This window comes from Artibeus jamaicensis, unplaced genomic scaffold (assembly GCF_021234435.1).
Source record: "Artibeus jamaicensis isolate MK-2021 breed Jamaican fruit bat unplaced genomic scaffold, CSHL_Jam_final scaffold_1019, whole genome shotgun sequence".
Classification (NCBI taxonomy): domain Eukaryota; kingdom Metazoa; phylum Chordata; class Mammalia; order Chiroptera; family Phyllostomidae; genus Artibeus; species Artibeus jamaicensis.
In genome coordinates, this window is record NW_026522025.1 from 1,607,502 (window position 1) to 1,628,456 (window position 20,955).

General features: G+C 46.4%; 1 protein-coding gene across 3 annotated transcripts in view; it reads left to right on the forward strand.

The window, feature by feature from the left end:
- The window catches only part of ELAVL4 (ELAV like RNA binding protein 4), a 140,586-nt gene that overhangs the window by 111,469 nt on the left and 8,162 nt on the right, over nt 1–20,955 (forward strand). For all 3 annotated transcript variants that reach the window (XM_037133093.2, XM_037133090.2, XM_037133092.2), the window contains exon 3: nt 6,531–6,634. In XM_037133093.2, coding sequence (XP_036988988.1) covers nt 6,531–6,634 — 104 coding nt within the window. The remainder of the gene's footprint in view (nt 1–6,530; nt 6,635–20,955) is intronic.

Sequence of the window (20,955 nt, forward strand, 5' to 3'; positions counted from 1 at the left end):
AGAAATAGCCAAATATTAAGAAATTCTGAGAGCTTTCCTATCAGAGCTTCCTTTCCCTGTGACCCTGGGTAAGATGTGTAGGTGTGGGAAGGTTAATTTAACTTAGCCAAGGTCACACATCAATAAGCTGAAGGTACAGTTCTTACGAGTTCCCGGGTGATGTCAGTGATGCTGGTATAGGGATCATACTTCAAGCAGTAAGACTTTAAACAACTGTGTGAACTACTAAAAGAAAATAAATCTTCTGACTAGCTGGCTTTGCAAACACTGAGTTTGCAGAAGAAATGCCAAGACTCAGAGTTTACACATCAACTCTCACAGAAGTGGGATCAGACGGGGCAGAGCCAAGGTTGCTCCAGCATCTCAAAGCATCCCAGTCAGTGTCAAGAAGGGGAAGAGACCTCAACATAGGGTGTGTGCCTCCCCTGGAGTTCTTACCTGATGCCAGACACCCTTGCACAGAGGCCAGATCCCACAGAGAGAAAGCATGAGCTGGGAAGTCCCACAGCGTTGGTTCGTGTGAACCCTAGCTCTCTAGAGCCCGCTTCCTGCTTGGTTTTGGTAGGTTATTTAACCTTCCTTAGTCTCATTTTCCCTATCTGCACAATGGGCTGTATGTGCCCATATCACACAGGATGAAATTGGGTACTCTTACTAGGCCATTAAGGGTAGTGACTAGCATAAAGCAGGCGCCATTGTAGCTGTTCTTAGTTCATGTGCTAATGTAGTTAATCCTCATAGTGATCCTTTGATTGTGAGGATAAGGGATTATCCCTGTTTTTCCAGATAAGAGAACAGACTGATGAAGCTTAAATGACTTAATCAACATTATACGGAAAATATGGTTTGAGCCACACACATGTATATATGCAGTAACAGCCGCAGAGCTCTCTGGCCCTCTTTGGGGTGAGTTCAGGTAAATGTCAAGGCAACCAACAGCCAGGAAAGCCACCTCAGGACTGGCAGGGAGGGGTCCTGGGACGTGGAATTGGCTGAGGTTAACCAGGCACGTGGGTTCCCGCCACACAGCTGATCTGGAAGTGACTGGGGATTTTTATCATGTGCTTTGAGAACAGAATTTCAGCCTAAGCTAGGGGTTCTAACATCCGCAAAAATTCCTTACTCAACTCAGAAGTTTTCATCAACAGCAGCTACCCATCTGGCTGCTTGCTTGGGGGCTTTGCAGATGAGGGAAAATAACTATTAGGTTTCTGGAGAAGGACGATTTTTGAAGACAGAAAGAGCAAGCTGTGCAGGTTAGCAGTGCAGAAATGCTGAGATTCCTTGCAGCCGGCCCTGCAAGGGGACAGACAGCCTCTCCACTGCTGCATCAGCCTTGAGGATGCCACGGTTGGAGCCCTGCCGTCATAACCCGCAGGACCTCAAAGGCAAGAGAAAACGGCTTCTGTCCAAAATGACTGAGAAAATGAGGTGTTATACTCAGCTATGATGGCAAGCCTTCTCAGAGTCTGAAAACAGGTTTAAAATGTTTAACACAAACTATCGAAGATAATCTACTTTTTCTTAGGTGATTCAAAAAGCTGCAGAAGTATTTTAGCGCCTCAAAACTGTTGTCAATGACATTTTAGTTGATGGAGTAACTGTGGTTATGGCACAGGGCACTGGATTTGGAGTCAAAAGATCTAGACCAGGGGGGTCAGCAAACTATGGCCTAAAAGCCAAATTGAGCCCACTGCCCATTTTCCTAAGTAAAGTTTTATTGGAACACAGCCATACGCATTTGTTTACGCATTGTCTGTGGCTGCGGTCGTGCTGCAGGGCAGAGTTGCCATGACAGGGCCTGGAGGATCCACCCATGCCAACCTATTTCCTCTTCACCCTACGCTACAGGATTTCGCCAACCCCTGATCTGGACTAAGACCCAGCTCTGTAATGTAGGGCAAATCACTGTTTTCTCTGAGCTTCAGTTTCCACATTCATAAAATGATTATTATCTCTCCCACAGGGCTGTTGTGAGAATCAAATGAGCCAGAACAGGTGGGAAAGCACTTTGGAAACTCAGAATCTCTGTGGAAAGGTGGGCAGGGAGGGTTTTTATCGTTCACCTGAACTGTGCTGCAGGAGAAGCCACCCAGGACAGTTTTTGTTTGTGTTTCGTTTTCCAGTTCTCCCCGGTGTCAGCTTATCCCCCAGGTACCTACTCTCTTCTCCCCCCAAACATAAAAACATCCTGCTTGTGTGCTTCCAGAAACGACGGCTTACCACAAATGTGTTTATCCATTCTTTATTTTATTTTATTTAGTTATTTTTCAAGTACAGTTTTTTGTCTATTTCTCCCATCCCAGCCTCCCCTGCCCCGTGCTCCCCACCTCCCTCCCATTTCCACCCCCCTTAGTTCTCCTCCCTGTGTCCTTCCTATTTGTTCCTCCAAATCCCTCCCCCTTTTCCCCCTTAAATTCCATTCTTTCACTTAGCAAATATTTGTCGAGTACCTTCTATGTTCAAAGATGCAAACTTTTTTAAAATCCTCGCCCAAGCATACACGTATTAATTAAAGAGAGAGAGAAAGAGAGAGATAGAAACATGGACGTGAGAGGGAAACCCTGACTGGATATCAAACCTGCAATGTTTTGGCCTATGGGACAATGTTCCAACCAACTGAACCTCTCAGCCAGGGCCGAAGATGCGAGCTTTTAAGATAGTTCGTGTGGGGAGAAGTGTTCGGTGTCTAAGGGGAGAAGTTAGGTGTATGGATTATCATAACAGTACAGATGCTGCCATGTCACACTAGCAAAATACATCACACGTTTGTGTGTGTGTGTGTGCATGCACGGCATATAAAAACCAAAATGTTCAGGTCCAGATTTAAGAAACGTGTGTTAATAAAAGAACCCATTTAATGCAAAACCACTGAAATGCCTTGAAATGTAGGCATTATGTATAACAGTTTTCCCTTGGAAACGACATTATCATTTCAAGTTTCTGTCCCTAACTGCCAAGAGTGCAGGTCTTTCCCATGCATGGGGACTAGAGACCCCCTCCCCTCGCCTGTGGGACAGGACTGTCATGGACCAGTCCCAGGTAAGAGCTATAGGTCACCTGGGCATCAGCAAGCCAGGTGCTCAGCACAGTCTCTAAATTTTGGAGGCGGCCTTTATTTCATCATATCTTTGTCAATTTACTTTAATGGATGATTCAAGAGACATAACTTTAGTGATTTGCTTTTTGATTTGTTCAACTTGCTATCACAATAAATGCATAAACTGAGAACAAAAATGAAGTTTAATTTTCTGTTCTAAAAATACTGTCCCCATACCTACCTAGTCAAATCTTGTTCCAGCATATTTGGGGGGAAAAGAATGAGGTAAAGACTTCATCTAAGTGTGAGGCACAGACACACATACACCCAGCTCTGCGCTGCCGGCTGGGTCCCTTGGGCCTCCCCAGCGTCGTGACTCTCTTGGTCCCCGTGGAAATAGCATTGGTATTTTCTGTACACGTGTTTCATCTGTATTTATTAATGTACATTGAAATAAATACAGAACTGCAAGCCCATAACCCATCACCAATATATGGCCACCAGAATGAAGATATAAAATTCTTCCGTATTTTATTCTCCGCCTCTACTAAAGCAGTTTCTGGAAGAAATGAATCCTGGGTTTTCTACTTAGGGATTTAATCCTCTATAGATCTCTTTAAAGAGAATGTTTAGTTCCACAGAGTACTTTTTATTAGACTCAGCCGGACTCCTCCTGTGATGGCGAGAGGCACGTGAAGAAGCCTATTTGTGAAATAGGTTAACCACAGGTAGCTTCACTGCGCTGCCAATTTATCTCATACCTTTAGACTCACAAGCAAGTCTTTCCACTTCTGTCCTCCTCTCGTTCAATGCGGCGTTCTGTTTCAGAGTTTGCAGTTCATTGTTTTATATCAAGGAGGATCTCTCCTTGATAAATCGTCTTTCCCCTTACTTTCTGAAATGCTGTTCCTCTGGTTTTTACTTTTCCTAAAGCACCCTTACTCTTGCTATTAAGTGCAGTCTCTCTCTGAAGCTAGAGCACGTAATGATAACCTAGTAGCACTAATTAATTGCAGCCGGTACTAAGGTGATGCTGGGCTTGGGACTGACACAGGCAGGCGGGTAGATATGACTCAGAAGTCTTTTCTTTCCTTTGGTCTTTAGAGCTTTTCTAGGCCCTGATCGTGTTTTCCTTCCTCCTGAAGCAGAGGTCTAAAATAAAGATAAAATACAGAATATAAAGTCATGGTCACACTATTATTTTAGAGTTCTGTAAATATATGAATAATTGGAAAGGTAGTATATCAGGGAACATGCATCACTGGTAGGCATGATAAATTCTTTCACTATTATTCCATCATTACGATGAATTAGAAATTATTTGGATTTAGGTCCAGTTTTTGCAGTGAAGTAATGAGTGCTTTGTCTATGTTTTTTATTTTAATTTTACACAAATGAAATTTAACTGGATAGGTTGACTGTCCTGACCTGTTTTCTAGAACTCATACCTAAGGTTTATCATTGAAATTATTGCTTTAAAAAATGTCCTTTAAAACACCTCAACTTGGCGTATAGCTGTTTAAAATAAAGAATTGTAAAAATATTTTAGTACATTAGTTTCTAAGGTTTCTCTTCTATTCAAGGTAAATAGGACTAATATCTGTGCATGATGAAAATGAATTTAATCAGGTAAATTTAGTTAGGTTTGTTGAGATAGGGCCAAAGTTAGGATAAATGGTGTTTTTAAACCAATGAAATTAGTCTCTTTCTTTTTTTTTTTTTTTTTTTTTTGGTTTACAAAACTTTTCTTGGAACATGTGGCAGGGTCTTGTAATTCACACACCTACACCTCTCCTCTTACTCTTCTGTGTGCACAAACACACATGCAAACACACTGCACAAACACCGTGAAATGGGAAGAGAAGGGCCCCGGCAGCTGGAGGGTGCTCAGCATTCTGTCCTCCTTTTTCAGGAACTGATTCTGGCTGGTGAAGGATGCGCCGGACAAAGTTTGCCTCTGCCCCTGTCTTTTCCCATTCCCACTCCATTACTCCAAAACACAAAGGAATATCCTAGTGGAAAAAGCTGTCATTTGTGGTTTTCCAAAAAAAATGCATTTGAGTTTCTTCATGATTCTCTTTGTTTCCTTCCTATAAAGGATAATAGAGTCACCCGTTTTCAGATCCAGAACCAACTTGTTTTCCCAGGTTGCCTCCCACAACCAACCCAAACACAGACATTTACCAGCAAAACAGAAGCTGTTGAAAAGAGTTTTTGGCTGCTGAACTGGGCTCCTGTCAGCAGGACATGGCAGGCTCCTGGCTGCATCGTCTCCCCACCCTGGCCCCTGCATGCCACGGGGTCGCTGTATGTAATCAGTCCTCCCTGAGCTGTGGCGTCCTATCGTTTTCCTCCCCTTTGGCTCTGCCGCACCCCACAAATCACTAGCATTGCCTGGGAAGTTCAAGCTGGTTTTGCAGCCACCCTGAACTCTGTGTTTCTTAAAGGGTATGTCAGAAAATGTAGTTTCCTACTGATATTTCTGGCTGATGACACATGGCAGAGCTGATGGACTATTTATAATCAGTGGCACAATCGCAAACACATTATTTTTATTTCACTTAGAGGAGAGTCCTGTCACTTGCCACCTCTCTTTGCAGACAAGTTGAAGCCATCTCCACTGAAAGGAGCTAAATCCTCTTTGAAGAATTCCTCTGCATATAACCCCCTTATGGTTAGGAGCTCCCCAGTTCTTTCTAATAGAACCCACCCCTTTTTTGATGTCGTGGGGCTGGGGTGGGTGATGGAGGCAATGAATGGTTTGTAACAACCGCTTTAGATTCATGCCACGCTTCACTATAATATCTCCAGTCCTGCTGCTCAGATCCTGCTACAGTCCTCTGAGGGGGTGTGGCTGGAGTGGCTGAGGCAGCAGACACAGCTCCTACAACCAGCACTCACCCCAATTTTATGGGACTAAGCATAGCATAGCTGTGGTTTGTTGAGCAGCTACTATATTCTAGGCTATGTACTTGGTAGGCATCTTATATACAACATCCCATTAATCCTCTCAAACCTGTATGTGGCAAGTGCTATTATTCTCAGAGAAGAGATGTTAGGGGGGAAAAAAACTAACAGGAGATTAAGTGACTTGTCTCCAAAGTCACACAGTTGATAGGGAAAGAAAGCCCCAGGACTCCGGTTCAATTCTTTTCTAACGAACGACACTTGCTCTCTTTCCACTGCCCTGTCCTGACTCGCCCCCATTAGGTGGACATCTGCGCATACATACATGGTGTGGATGTGCAGGGGCACTTCCCCATTCCCACCCTGGGCAGCCCCTGTGAGTTTAAAAGCTGACCAGAATGAGCCCTGAAAGGATTTGAAGTTTCTCAGCCTGGGAGTAAACCCTGGTATAAAAGAAACCACGTGCTGGAGGAGGGTTTGGATTCACTGCAATGGGAAGTGTTGCCTCTGCGAAGATATTGAGCTGTCTCTCTCTCTCTTTCTCTTTCTTTCTCTCTCTCTTTTTTAAAAAATGTTTCCACAGGACAGAGTTTAGGGTATGGATTCGTTAACTATATTGATCCAAAGGATGCAGAGAAAGCCATCAACACTTTAAATGGACTCAGACTCCAGACCAAAACCATAAAGGTAAGAGGTGATATGCTGGCTCCTGACTGGGGAGGTGTTGGCTAATTTCATCCCTTTGATCTTATAAATAAAGGCTATGAGGGAGCTGGAGGTGAAGTTCTTGATTTATTCAAAGAACATTTACTTGGGACACCGATCATTGCAGAAAAGTGAGGTGAGGGCTGAGTTCAAGGAAGGGACCAGGAGCTGTGGGACCTCCAGTCCGGAGGGCAGCTAGGGCGTCGGGATGACTACCCCACCCAGAAGGCTTGTGAGCCTGGGTCCACAGAGACAGCCAGAGCTGAGCTCCCGGAAGAAGGAAGCTGTACCAGGCAAGGCTGAGAAAAGGGACATAAACACTGTGAGTGGGGACCAGCACTCAGAATAAATAGTGTGGCTAAGTTTGGATGGGGAGTGATGAAGAGATGAGGAGGGGAGGCGGGGGCCTCGCGGGCCAGGCTGAGCAGGTTGGCTCTACCTGAAGGTGGAGAGGACCCTCCTAACTAAGACTTGAAAAAGAAAAATCAGTCACAAACAACCACACTAGTGTAATATTGTATAAAATCTATGGGAACATAGTAAAGGACTGAGAGAAAAATAACATTCCAGCCATCTAAAAAGAATCAGATGGGTACATAATATCTCAAGAAGGGTCCAATTGAAAAAGAAAAATGGTTACCCGGAGCCTCCTCCAGACGGCGGTTTCTACGGCTGGATTTTCACTCTCAGATCAGACCTCACCTCGTGGGGATCCTTCAGGAGGTGGTGCTGTTTGCTTTTTTCCCTTCTGCCGTCAGTGGTGAGCTCCTGAATGGAGCTGCCTCCTCCTCAATTTCCTTTCCCTTCTTCCCCGCCTAGCCTCCTGTTTGGGGTCAGCTGCCAGCCAATTAATGAGTCCGATTCTTCATAACCTATTAAACCTTGGGGAGGTGTCTCCTGGGCACTCTTATCCTCACGACAGCGAGCCTAATACAAAGTAGGACAAAAGAGAAACCTCTCCCAGAATGGAAATCTGTCGACGGCACCAGCTCTCAGTGTCTGAAAACACAAAACCAAAACTTTTTAGTTCAACAGAGCTACTTTTCCAATATCCACACTGACAGAGGGGACTAGTGGTATAATATCATCTTAGCTGGGAGGTAATCAAAATAAAAACCATAACCAAAACAAAACAAAGCCTTCTCTTTTTGGAATATATTATATGATTGCCTTTCTTATTTCCCTCCTTTCCTTTCCTTTCCTTTCCTTTCCTTTCCTTTCCTTTCCTTTCCTTTCCTTTCCTTTCCTTTCCTTTCCTTCCCTCCTTCCTTTTTCCTTCTATCCTTTACTCCTCCCTCCCTTTCTCCCTCCCTTCCTTCCTTCCTTCCTTCCTCCCTTCCTTCCTCCCTTCCTTCCTTCCTTCCTTCCTTCCTTCCTTCCTTCCTTCCTTCTTCCCTTTCATCCTTCCCTAAGCAGATTTACTTTTTCACCTGAGTTTAGCTTATCTCTAAAGATGACTACTTTCCTAATCTTATACAGTCCCTGATACACAAAGACCCCAAAATGGGTCTCATCCAGGTGGCCTCAGTCTCAGCTTAGAATCAATCTCTATGAGTTCTCTTAGGGGGAAATAATTGAGAGTTGTTTAATTATGAAGTAGTCCTCTGAGAGGTAGGAGAATTAATTTCTTTCAAAGGAAAGGCATACCTGTTTGTGTGCTTTAAGTAAAGATAGGATGCTCATGTCACCTAACTCTTTGATGAGGCCGCACCAGGTTGAGAGCTGTGTTTGTGGGTTTGATTGATTTTTCTGTGCTATCCAGCATTAGAATGTCAGACATTTACTCTTCCATTGATGGACACCCTGACCTTGAAGTGAGAAAGACACTTTTCTTTCCTCTGCAGCTTTCTTGAAATCCAAACTCCCCAAGAGCTTAGGATCAAATAATCAGCCATCCATTCTGAGTGATTTTTTTAAGTATTCCGTGAAGCTGCAGGCATTTCCCCAAAGACTGAGTGAACCCAGCTTTTATGATCTCAGGATGCACCCCTGACCCATCATGCCATCGGAAGTAGTGCTTTGTCTAAGTGGATCTCACGACAAGGAACATTGATTATTTTCCTTCTGTGAAGAGCCAGTTGCCTCCCTTGGCTCTCCTTGTACCCCTCCCCCAGCCCGTGCTCACCCTGCATCAAAACGCTGCCGACACATTTGCACCCAGCAGCAACGTGGGCTCCGAGGCACCGTAGGGTTCAAAATGCACGATGCCACGGCGGAATCAATAATTTCCATTCTCCACAACGAATGAAAATTTAATGTGCAAAACCTGGGGATTTCAGCCCTTTCATTAAAGCAGTTTATTTGCCATACTAAAAATTAAGTTTGAGTGATAGGTTCCTTTATTAAATTTTCTTCCCTTTCCTAAAGGGACACAGTGTTTAAGGTAAAAATCATATTATAGGGGAGGAAAAAAGCAAACCTTTTTTGTGTGCCGTTAATAGTCTCATCATTTATTAATTTTTAAAAATTGCTTTTCTGCCCTTCAGGCTTCTGTTTACTTCTTCGGCTTCAGTTTGCTGTGATAAATGACATGAGATTTATCTCTCTACTCTGACTCCATGAAGGAACAGATAACTTGTCTATCTGGGAAAAAATTAGGTTTTTTTTTAAACAAGCATCCCAGAGATCTCCTTGGAGCCACCTAGTACGAGTTTGCAGACTGTAGTCAAGTCTGTGCCTCCTCACACGTGTAGAGCGTGGTTGGAGTGCTCTGTGCAAAACGCGCCATTCTGAGCGTGACGCACAACACAGATGCAGGCGCAGTGAGAGTTAACTCTTCCTCCTTGAAGGGTGATGATCGGTGGCTCAGTCCAGAGACAGTTCTGGAAAGCCAGGGCTCGTGGGGGCTATAGTGAGCTGCAGAGCCGTGAAAAGGGCAGCTTCTCTTCAGCTACTGCTGACTGTTTATTGTTGCCAGATCTTCCAGTTCTTCAACAGAAACAGAAATCTAGATTTTTTTTTAATGCCAAATCTTCCTATTTCTAAACGTTGGATACCAACTCAAAACATTTTAAAGCATTATGTAGGTGGGCCAAACCTGCCGTGCTAGTCGACCTGTGGACAAGAAGTTGGCAGCCTCTGAACTCAAATTTAAATACAGAAACGCTGTTTTACAGGTTGGAAGTGAATGACTCATTACTGGGCTGCTGGTAGAAGGTGCCCACAAATGATGGTTCCCAGTTAACAAATATCCACTTCCCCTTTACTAAGGGGATCTGGCACAACTGCGCAGCTACTGAGGGCAAAGCCAGGCTTCTGTCCTCAAGGAGAATGTTACTGTCTAGACGTAGACACAGCATTAAAGCAGTGAAAGAGTGTGATTCCTAAGTCTGATGCAATGATTGGGGGGGGGTGACTGCAGATAACTTGCCTATCTGGAAAAAACAATCATCTTCGTCGGAAGCATGCCTTATAGAAGTCTCCTCGGAACCATCTAGTGCGTGTTTGCGCACATGGGCCTGCAGAGGGGAGCTCTTTGGATTATAACTCCTTCAGTAGGAGAGAGTGGCCAGGGTCCCACCTCTCATCTGGGAGATTAGGCTCACGGAGATGAAGTGACTTGTCCGAAGCCACATAAGTGGCCAGCAGTTGAACTGAGTTAACATCCAAAGGTTCTGTGAAGGGTTCTGTCAGAAGAGGAGCTGCTTAATATGTGACCATAAACTTGACAGAAAATAATAATAGTATTGCTACCTTTTACTGAGTACTTACTGTGTCTAACACTATTCTAACTCTTTTACGTGCTTGATCACATTTAATTCTTGAAGCATCCCCAGGGGTAGGTACTTTATACAGATTAGTTCTAATTCTTTTAAAAAAAACTTTTTAATGTATTGATTTGCGAGAGAGAGAGAAACATTGATTTATTGTTCCAGTTATTTATGCATTCATTGGTTGATTCTCATATGAGCCCTGACCAGGGATCAAACCTGCAATCTTGGTGTATTGGGACAACACTCCAATCAAGCTACGGAGCCAGGGCCTCAGCTCTAATTCTTAAAATAGCCCTGTAAGGAGGTGCTGTCTATGCAAAAGAGAAAACTGAGGCCCAAAGAAGTTAAAAGAGAGACTTACTCAGGATCACACAGTTGTAGTGAGACTTGGAGTAACAAAAAGTGTTTTGAAAGGAACTTTGGTGGTAGGTCGTATGTGTGGGAATGTCACGCTACCTTGTTTGTTCAGCAGCACGCACACTCCATGAGTGTGGGGATGTGTACTTGGCTCCACACAAACACACAGGTTATACTCCCTGGCATAGGCAGGAGATAGAAAAGCAAACAAATGAATTGCGTGTCTCCTCCAGGTTCTTCAGTAAACAGACTTGTGGTTCGGGGCTCCTGGTGTCAACCTGAGTGCTGACCTGACCTCAAATCATTTCTTCCCAGACCCTGCCTTCCAGGCAGTGCCCCGGTGATTCTCCTGCCCATGTGTCAGACGGGCTGGGTAGTCACATTGTCTAGTCTACCACAGCAGCCTGGCTCCCCACTTGAGAAACTGGGTCGTTTCTCAACATTTCAACCCTAGGCCCAGTAGAGATGATTTGCTCCACTTAGGGCTTTGGGGTGATATTTGTTTAGTTTGTTTCCTACTCGTCTCAAACATAGATCACTTTAGACTCTGGAAAGCATTGGGTGATATGGCTATAAATTCTAGAAAATGATGTCCAGTACTCCTAGTCCCCGTGCCAGTGCCTGTCCCAGTCCTGAACCTCACCATCAGCTCCAAAAGAGCAGCTTCTGAATTTGCACTGTAATTCCAACCTCTTGTTAAGAAGCACTCCATTGAATCCAGTTGCAGTGGTCCAACCCTTTGTCACATTAATTAGGGTCAGAGAAGATCAGATGGTTCTGTAGTACCAAAAGAGGGACATGTTTATGCAAAGTGTGGATACAGGTTCCAGTTACACTGAGACACTTTCTGTCAAAAGTGGTTCACAATGGGATTTGAGGGTTTGAAATTACTCCCACTAAAACTTTCACAGTTATAGGACCCCTCTTGGATTTTAACTCAAATCCTGTTTGAGGCACCGGATTAGCGGAGCATTTGCTGCTCTGGAAGCTCTTGCCTCATGGTGGGCACAGACATGCAAAGGACCAACTCTAATGCAGCTGATGGGGCAATCATCCGGCTACAGCGGTTCCCATTTGATTTGGAGGGGGTGTGGGGAAGTAGGGAGCTATACAAGGTTTGAGCAGGAGAGGGAGCTGGTCAAAGTAAAGTTCTACAAGGTTCATCTGGCAATAGAATGCCTCTTGAGGTGATTGATGACTGAAACAAGTGGCTTGCTGCCTGCTGTGATAGATTTTTGTCAGCATTAGACATTGGTTTTCATCAACTCTTTTCGGAGCATTTTAACTCATTTTAAAAGCAAGATATGCTTATTGATGAATTATTGGGAAAATGCATTATCAAATAATACAGGCAGTATCAGCCATTCCCAACTCAATGTGGTTAACACTTGTATATATTTCCTTCCTTTTTTTACTGAGTTACATGTTTGCAAATGGTTTTGTGTCTTACCTTTTTCTACCAATTGCATTAAGCTATTACTCAAGTTATAAAAACAACGCTTTAAGTAAGACATTCCCAGAGCACAGCTCTTGTGCAAACTGGAGGTGTGAGTGATTTCAGGACTAGGTCACGGATGAGGGCGCAGAAGGGGTGTTCCTGCCCCTCAGTGAACCCAGGAGGGTTGGCACTCAGTCAGGAAATGGGGTGAGAGAGTAAGAAGAAGCTTTATTGTTAGGCAAGAGCCAAGTTCCAGAGGGAGCAGGACTAGAGAAGGGGAAGGTGTGTCAGTAAAGGTCTTTCCTAAGGTAAAATCTCCCTTCTCTGGGAGGTAGAGGAAGAGCGAGCTCTTTATTCCAGCCTCTCAGTGCTGTGCTGCTGCTTAGCCATTTCTCCATTTTCACTTTATTCTTCTAATCGCACTACCGGTGCCTCCTGGGGATCTTTCCACACTTGAATTTTGCAGGTTCCAGTTTGCCCCTCCCACTTCTCTCTCCTGCCAGGGGTCATCGGGGAGCAGCACCTCCCTCCCCCAGCATCCACCTGCCTTGCTAAAGGCCTCCATTCCGCTGAGGCATCTTTTCTTTGCACTTGGCATAAGCAATTATTTCTCCTATCACTGCTCTTAATGCTTCCCGGAGAGTTAGCAGATCATTTTTTGCTGACGGATATCACCCCACCCAGAAACAATAGACTGCCTCCCTCAGTCTTGTTAATAATAAACGACATTTCTCTCCCCTCCCCCCTTACAGCTGTAGTGCGAGCCAGTGCTGGAGCACTTCCCCACCAAGGTCAGCGAGGGTGGCTGGACCACTGAGCCCCCAAGGAGCCAAGAGAGGGCACGTGGCAGCGCCAGTGGAAACTGGAGACCCGTTTACCCAGTTGTATCAGCTGCTCTCTGTGTCCCGTGAGAGAGTCTGTTTGGCTGCTGTTCACTTCCTTTGAGTGAATATTTTCAGATACAGGGATCTGGAATAGCAGTTTGGGAGAGTTTCGCTGCTGTCTCTGCCCAGTGAGGCTGATATGATTCCAGTATCTTAGAGGCCATCCACGGTGTCCTGTGTCAATTACAGGATAAAATTGGACAGGTCCAGGTTGCGAGGACAAGCAGGCTTTCGGCAGTGTATGGAATGGGGCTGGAGGCTTATCAGTCCACAAATGTAAAAACAGTCAACAGTGGGAGGTGAGCCACTTAAAAAAGAAATTCAGTCACAGGAAACAGTGGGCCTTTCTTGGCCACTCTGGTCAACTCCTCTCTGCTGCCTTGGGCCCCGTTCTCAGCCTCCTGGTTTTAAAAGACCTGACCCCTAGGGACTGTCCGGAGGCAGCTGTCGTCCAGGGCGCTCCACTCACCCAGGGTATTCACCCTGCAAGGGCTGCTTCTCCATCCTCTAGGAGGAAAAAAGTCAGCAGTGACTCTAAAACGAAATCCTGTATTTTAACAATCTGTGAAAAGAACTTGTGAAGCTATGAGGGTAGAACACTTGCCTTGGGTCACAGTGCGTCCCTGATTGCCAAAGGCATTCACCTGGAGGTGTTAGGGATGCTATAGAAAGGATTCCTATACAAGACTGGGGTCTGACTAAATGACCCTGAAGGTCCCTTTCAGGGCTGAGATGCTGTAACTTTATGTTGTTTCTGGGCCTCTAGCTGTTCTGTCCAGTAGAGTAGCCACTAGCCACATATAGCTATTATTTGAATTTAACTTAAGACTAAATTAAGTGCAAAGTTCAGTTCCTCAGTCACAGCACACTTGAAGTACTCAGTAACCACATGTAGCTAGTGGCCACCACATTCAGCAATACAGATCTACACATTTTCATGATCCCAGACCATTCAGTTGGGCACTGCTGGCCTAAAACATCAATGACCCTGGAAAATAACCCTCTCTCCATGGTTATCATGAAGCCCCAGGGCAAATCAGCCAGCCTATCAACAGTCATGGAGCTTTTTCCCCTCCCCTTCCCCCTTGTTACTCAGTCCAAAGAGCTCTGAGTTGAGATGGAGGGCCAGGTCCCATCTCTGTCAAACACTGCTAGGCTGACCTTGGGAACTTACTTTTACTTCTCCAGACTTACTTCATCATTTGCAGAATGGTTCCTTCCAGTTCTAATAGTCTATCTAATAAAATACAGCATGATCATTCCAGCTTGGTAGCACTCCAGGACAATCGCAGTTCGTGCCAAGTACACAGCTTTTATTTCACTGTCCGTGTTAGCTGTCATAGCGGAAAGATCCCAAAACTTGGAGTTATATCCATCTTTGTCTTAGTTTGGCTTGGTGACCTTGGATAAGTCCTGACCTCACTGAGCCAGAGCTTGTCATCCAGGAAATAGAACTAATAATATCTCACTTATAGGAAATCATGGCATGCAGTGGATACTCAAGTAATGGTCCCCAGAATGAAGATGAATAGGGTGTCTCCTAAGGTGAAAGTTACATGAGCAGAGGTGAAGACTTTTTTCCATCTATGTGTTTCAGAGATGCAGAATAAAGAATGTGCATGAGTCTTGTAAGTCCCAGGCAGCAATGTAAAAGGCTTCACATAGTGGAAAGTATTATGGAGCAACCAGGTAGCCATAGAAACCTTATCAGCCTTCCATAAAGCAAGAGCCAGGAGTTACAGTTTAGTGAAGAGAGTGACTGAATGGCTGAGGCCCTGAATCTGAGATTAGCTTTTCTACTAACCAGGCCATTAAATCATTAGCACATCTGTCACTTCTGGGGGCCACCAGACAGACAGCAGGATTCTTGTACCTATTAAGCCCCCTTGACAATGTGATGGACACAAATCTGTCATCACACCATTTTTTAAAGACATATTTATTTGGCCTACTGTGTGCCAGAGACTTTCATGATGTTCTTGGATACTCTTCAACTTTGTGATTTGTTCTGGCTTCTCCACACCAGAGTTAGCTCCTGGGAGCTAGAATTCATTGCATATGGCATATTACACATTTCCATTCATTTCAGCTCCTGCCCTACATAATGCTCTGCAACTAGATGCCACAGAAGGTCTGCACAAGCCACCAGAATGCTCAGACCATGAGGGCAGATCCCGTGTTGGCACAGATGGCCGTGATGGGAAGCAGGGTGTGATGGCTGCTGCCATTGGAGCGTGTGCCATCTGTAAAGTCCATGGAGAGAGCAGTCATTTGTGCTCAGGCTTCATGGAGGAGGCGGCATGCAGGCTGGGCCTGGAAGGATGGGCAGGAGTCCATTTTGCCATGATGATGAACAAACAGCAATAACAAAGACATGGGAATAGAAACTCAGCACACACTCAAGCTTTTTTGTTTGAATTGTGGTGCAGGGTACATGGGAGAATTAACAGGAGAGGAGAGGTGGGGCTGGATCCCAGAGGGAGAACCACCGAAAGTGTTTGAGCAGGGAGAAGAAGCACACTCAGAACTCCCTTGGAAATGTCAAGGTCAGTTTTCGCCCCTGATCACAGAATATCGTGTATCAGGTGGCAGGTGGGGGAAGTATGAAGACTGGGGCCACATAAGCTGACACCTGCCCTGTCTGTGGGCTGTGATAAGCCAATCCCCACAGTCAAAGCTGTGGTTTCCAGGAGCCAGCTGGCTTCTTTCTTCTCTTACTGCTCTTGGAGGTAGGATTGGAGGTCCCTGGGAGGGTTGCTGCTAGAGGGCCCTAGAAGCACCAGGATCTGTTCTCTGATGCTATTCTCCCAGTCCCTTTGGAGTGAGTGTCTCCCAGGGATCTGCGTACTCGAGGGAGTTTGTGCTCACTCAGAGATTGAGGTGTGACAACGGATTGGGGGGAATCTGCAACCTGGTCTCCTGGAATGATCAGTCTTTGTGTATGTCTCCCCTGCTAGACCAGCGGTCTACATGTCAGGGACTATTGTATTCATCTGTGCACCTCCAACATGAGGCCTGATTCCAGAGCAGCTGTGTCAAAGCCGCTGTTTACTGAGTTCTTACTGTGTGTGTCAGGCGTTACGTCTAGGAATCTTATATCATCAGTTTGTTTAACCCTCAAATAGCCCTACTAGAAAGCTTCTAAACTACGTTATTCAAGTAATGCAGCTCAGAAAAGTTCAATGACTTACCCAAGGTCACACAGCCAGTAAGTGGTCAGGATTTAAACCAGCATCTCTTCAACCCCGAAGTCCTTACTCTTAAAGAAGTACTGTGTCTCCTTTCCATTCCAGAACAGATGCTCACTTTCAGTTAAGGTAACATAAATGAGAAATCCCTTGAAGGGTCTGTCTCAGAATACAGTTGCTTGAGACTCTAACCAGTACCTGTCTGAGAGACCCACAAGATAAGGGCTGATGAAGACAAGAGGGACACTCCTAGCGTATGGAGCTAGAATAGAACTAGGAGACGTTAGAAGCTGTGGGGGAGACAGTTTGGAACTCAGTAGAAGAAGGAACTTCCCACGAATCAGCGATGGCCAGTGAAGGTATAGGATGCCTCATGAGGTCGTGAGCTTCCTGTCCTTGGAAATGTGTAAAGTGGGTGGCCAGCCAGCTATTTGGATGCTGCCTTGAACTTTTGAGGCCACTTACAGCATCAGGTTTCTGTGAAGCAGGTTTCAAGGATGGTGCTTTCTGTTGGGATCACCAGTGCCACCTGTCACCTTATTTCCACTTACCATGAACCATGGTTGTAGAGGTTGGCAGTTTGTGAGTAGAACACTGGGCTCGTGAAAATACCCAGTCAGTGATACAAGTCCTTATTGTAATTCAAAGGTCCCAACAAATGACACCTCCAAGTTCTAAACCCACTAAGAGATGAGTGAGACAAAGGAGAAAAGCATAGGGGACCCTGAGTTCATCTTCATTACTGAGTACGGCCCAGAGGGAGTCCATGGACACAGTGTGCTTCCTAACTCGGAACCCACGCTTGGACAGGCTGACATACCCCGTTACAGGTGCTCTGGCCCCCACAAGCCTCCCCATATGAGAGCATAACCTGCTCCCATGGAACCTGAGAGCCGGGAACAGAAAGTGTGCTTCCAGTCGGCATCTGACCCCCAGAGAGGAGGGAGCAGGCAGCGTGTGTGGCTCACATGCCCATTTTCTGCATCGCAGCCTCTAGAGAAGGCATTCCACTTCCCCTGGAGCAGAGAGAGGAAGGGGTACAAGGAGGCCTGGCTGTCACTCCAGGGGGCTCTCTGCACATGGAAGAAAACACAGGTGTTAAAGGACTGGTTGCCCCTGTCAGGAAGAGCCCTCTGCGTCACACCCATTCATTTGCTTACTTCCCTCACCAGACTGTAGGTTCCTTGAAGCAGAGTGGCTCCCAGCCCCCGGCACAAGGCCTGTCACACAGGAAATGTAGAGGGAGGCGTGGATTGAATGGACTTTCATCTTCTAATGCCAGTGTTTTCCTGAAGGAGCTCCTTTCCAGGGCAGAGAAGGATGCCTTTTCTTCTCATCTTATCTTCCTAATTCCTCCCAAGATACATGATCTTCATCATGTCTTCTGAGTCCTCGCCCTTTGCTGTGCCATGGCAGATGAGACAAGGGACCGGGGTCGCCAGATGATTCAGGACGTGTTTATCGTCAAGCCATGTCGTTCCTCCCCCGCCCACCGCCGCCCAGGCAAAGCCCTGGCTGTGTGAGTGTTATGTGGGAAGGAGCAGCGCCCCGCCCTGGTCCTGCCGCCCGTCTGAGAGGAACGGCAACACCTCCCTTACCATCTTGGGGAGAATCCCTGAGAGTGGCCTTGTGAAGTCACTTTGGAAAATGGAAAGGACTTTTTCTGCGGCTTGGAAGCAGTGGAATCTGTGGGAATAGGCTGAAGCTGACAACTCAGGGCACTGAAGTAATAAAGGATGATCCAGACCCCATGAGGAAGACAGAGGGCATCGCCTCTGTAGGAACTCACTGTTAATGCTCCAAATGTTTGCTTGTGGGGTAAAATTGAAAAGCATGTCCCAGTGAGGGCTAGAGTCCCTGGCTGGTCCACAAAAGCCTGTATGACTCATCAGTAATCAGGTTTATTAAGTATCTACTAAATTCTAGGTACGTGCTAGACACATTCAATCTATTATCACAATAAGTCCTCAAAGGAGAATTGTCCTCCTTTCTACCAGTAAAGAAACTGAGGCTTATCAACATATAATCACATGCCCAAGGTCACACAGCTAGTGAGTACTGGAGCTGGCCCGCAGTCAGGGCCCACAGCTGGGAGGGGTAGCCTTGCTGTGAGCCTGCAGGGATGGAGAGGAATGGGAAATCTGGAGGAACTACAGACCTTTCCTCAAGACCGTTTGTGAAGTCAGTCATTCACCTGCCTTTGAGCCACTCTTACCCAGAGACAGAGGAGTGGCCACCCCTTTCCTGCTCTTTCTGAGCTCCAGAGCAGGATCAGTGCTGGCCTAGAAATGCCAGTCTTGTCTTCTGGATTCTGGAAGCCAGCAGGATCCCCAGGGTCGTAGGCACGGGGTCCTCCAGGGCACTGCCTCCGGCACTGGGAGCCCCAGGCTTTAGGCCACTGGCTCAGTGGGGTTAACAAGCCAGCAGCGCTCGACTCTCTGAAGAAGCTGAAAATTGGGATTTTTAGAAATGTCTCCCCCTAGCAAAGAGCCTGACCCCTGTAGTCATTCAGTGAGAATTTAATACATGTATGAGGAGAATTGAGAACTTTAGATACTGCCATGAGTGTTCAATGGAAATTGAATGTGGGAAGATCCTTTTCTCTTTTTTTCTGTCATTTCTGCCTACTCCTACTTCTATGTGTTTGCCGGACAGGGGACTTAGAGCACGATAGACATAAGGTCCCAAACAGAGGAGAGTAACCAAGCAGCAGGACATGGCTTGGCAGAGAAGAGGCAGGATGCTGGTCGCCTGTGGGATTTGCTCTGCTCGGTGGCTGGGGTCTGTCTCCGGGGATCGAAGGCAGGGATTCTCCCTGACCGGTTCTCCCTCTGTCAGAATCATCTTCGGAAGAAATGGTTCTGGTTGTGTTGTCCGCGTCCCGGCGCCAGCGTCCTTTCCCCAGCTGATCTGTACCGGCCTGCCCCCCTCCGCACCCCAGCTGTGGCTGCCCAAAACTAATGGAAACCAGGTCATGACTATCCTTTGAGCATTTACTGCATGCCAGACAGGCACTGCCCTACGTCCTCGATCTTCGTCTTCCTGTTGGTCCTCACGGTAGAGGAGGGGTATCACAGGTCACCATTCCCTGACCGTACCACACACTGTCACGCCACCTGTCCCACCCCTAGTCTCACCTCAGCTCTGTCGCCTTCATATACATAGCCCTGGAACTGCGTACACCTGTGGCATTGTGGCAGTGGGTCCGTATGTGCACTAAGCCGTTCTTCCATTTAACTCATTGATTGAGTACCTTCTGGGTGTTGTGTTGTATCCATTGCACTTGGGGTTCCCTTGGGGCACGAGACCATGCCTCGTTCTTGCTTGTTGTATAGCCTCCGCATGCAGCACTGTGCCAGCTCACAGCAGACCCTCAGGAAATGTTTGCTAAGGGAGGCCTCTAAATGCTATCTAGCCTTAAGCACTTTTTCAGTCCTTTCAACCCCAGACACTGGAGAATGGGAAACCTATCCCTTAGTGCTTAGCTTAGTGGGGAAACACAGCTGTGATTCTGGATGCTTACCTCTCAGTGATTCCCCCTTAATTCTCAGGAATCCAAGCTGCAATTAACCCCAAAGAGCCTTTAATGTCAGCATCATTCATTATGATCTGTGCGTGTTCATTTACTCTTGCAGTAGGTGTTGAGTACTCTGTGGGTGTCAGGCTCTGTGCTGGGAGCTGGAGCCACAGAGCTAAATAAGGTGCACATGTACGACCCATGACCTCAAGGGGATCAGCGGACCAGATGGAGAGGTGGTGAATCAAGGTCAGAACAGGTTAAGTACCATGGGTGCGGCTCAGTGAGAGTCCTGCGGGGTGAGGGGAGTTTTAGGAGCAGGTGAGATCAGGGAAAGCTCTTTAGAGAAAGAGGCATTTGAGCTGAGCCTGCAAGAGCGGTAGGATTTGAATCTGAAGAAGTAGGTGGAAAAATTTTCCCCATGAGCAAACACACAGAGGTGGGAAGGTATGTTTTAAGGGGACACAAAGGTCATTCAGATAATTAATTTGTCAGTAATTGGCAGGCGTGACACAAGGGTGACCCTCATTACCATGGATATATCACTGTTTTTATTTTTTTCTCCCTACCCATCCCTCCTCGCGCCTCAAAAAGAGTTTTGCAAGGCTATAACTGGAAAGACTTTATCCTTTAAAGAACAGGGAGAGCAGGTCCTTGTGTGGAGTGGCACCCCATCCAGGCACTCTCCTGGGATCCTTGTTCTTCACCCCCACCTGCCAAAAAATGCACATGAAGGGGCCCTCCGTGTAAAGGCCCCGTTGCCTGTCAGTTATTCCTAGGAAGGAGCCTAGAGAGGCCACCCATGAGTCTCTAGAAGATGCAGACACTGCAGGTGAGCTGCCTCGCTCCAGCAGCAGGAGGAGTCCAGGGAGACCGCTTAGCCACTCACATTGTTTGTCTGTTGAGTCAACATCTAGATGTAGGTGTGGAACCCACAGAGGGACCTGGCATCTTTGTCACGGAAAGGGAGAGAATGCAGTGCTGAGGGGGCCTGCTCCCCCCTCACTCCCCGTTGCCAGATCCTGCCGCAGACACAAGGTCCTCTCTGCTGCCAGAGGTTCAGTTATTAACGCCAAAGGTACAGTTTAACGTGTACCATTCCTTTTGCACACGTGCTTTTGTGTGTGCATGCACCCCCACACACACTCACCCCTATAGTTTTAGCGGGTCTCGTGAATTGATTATAGATCAAATAAAACTCCCAAC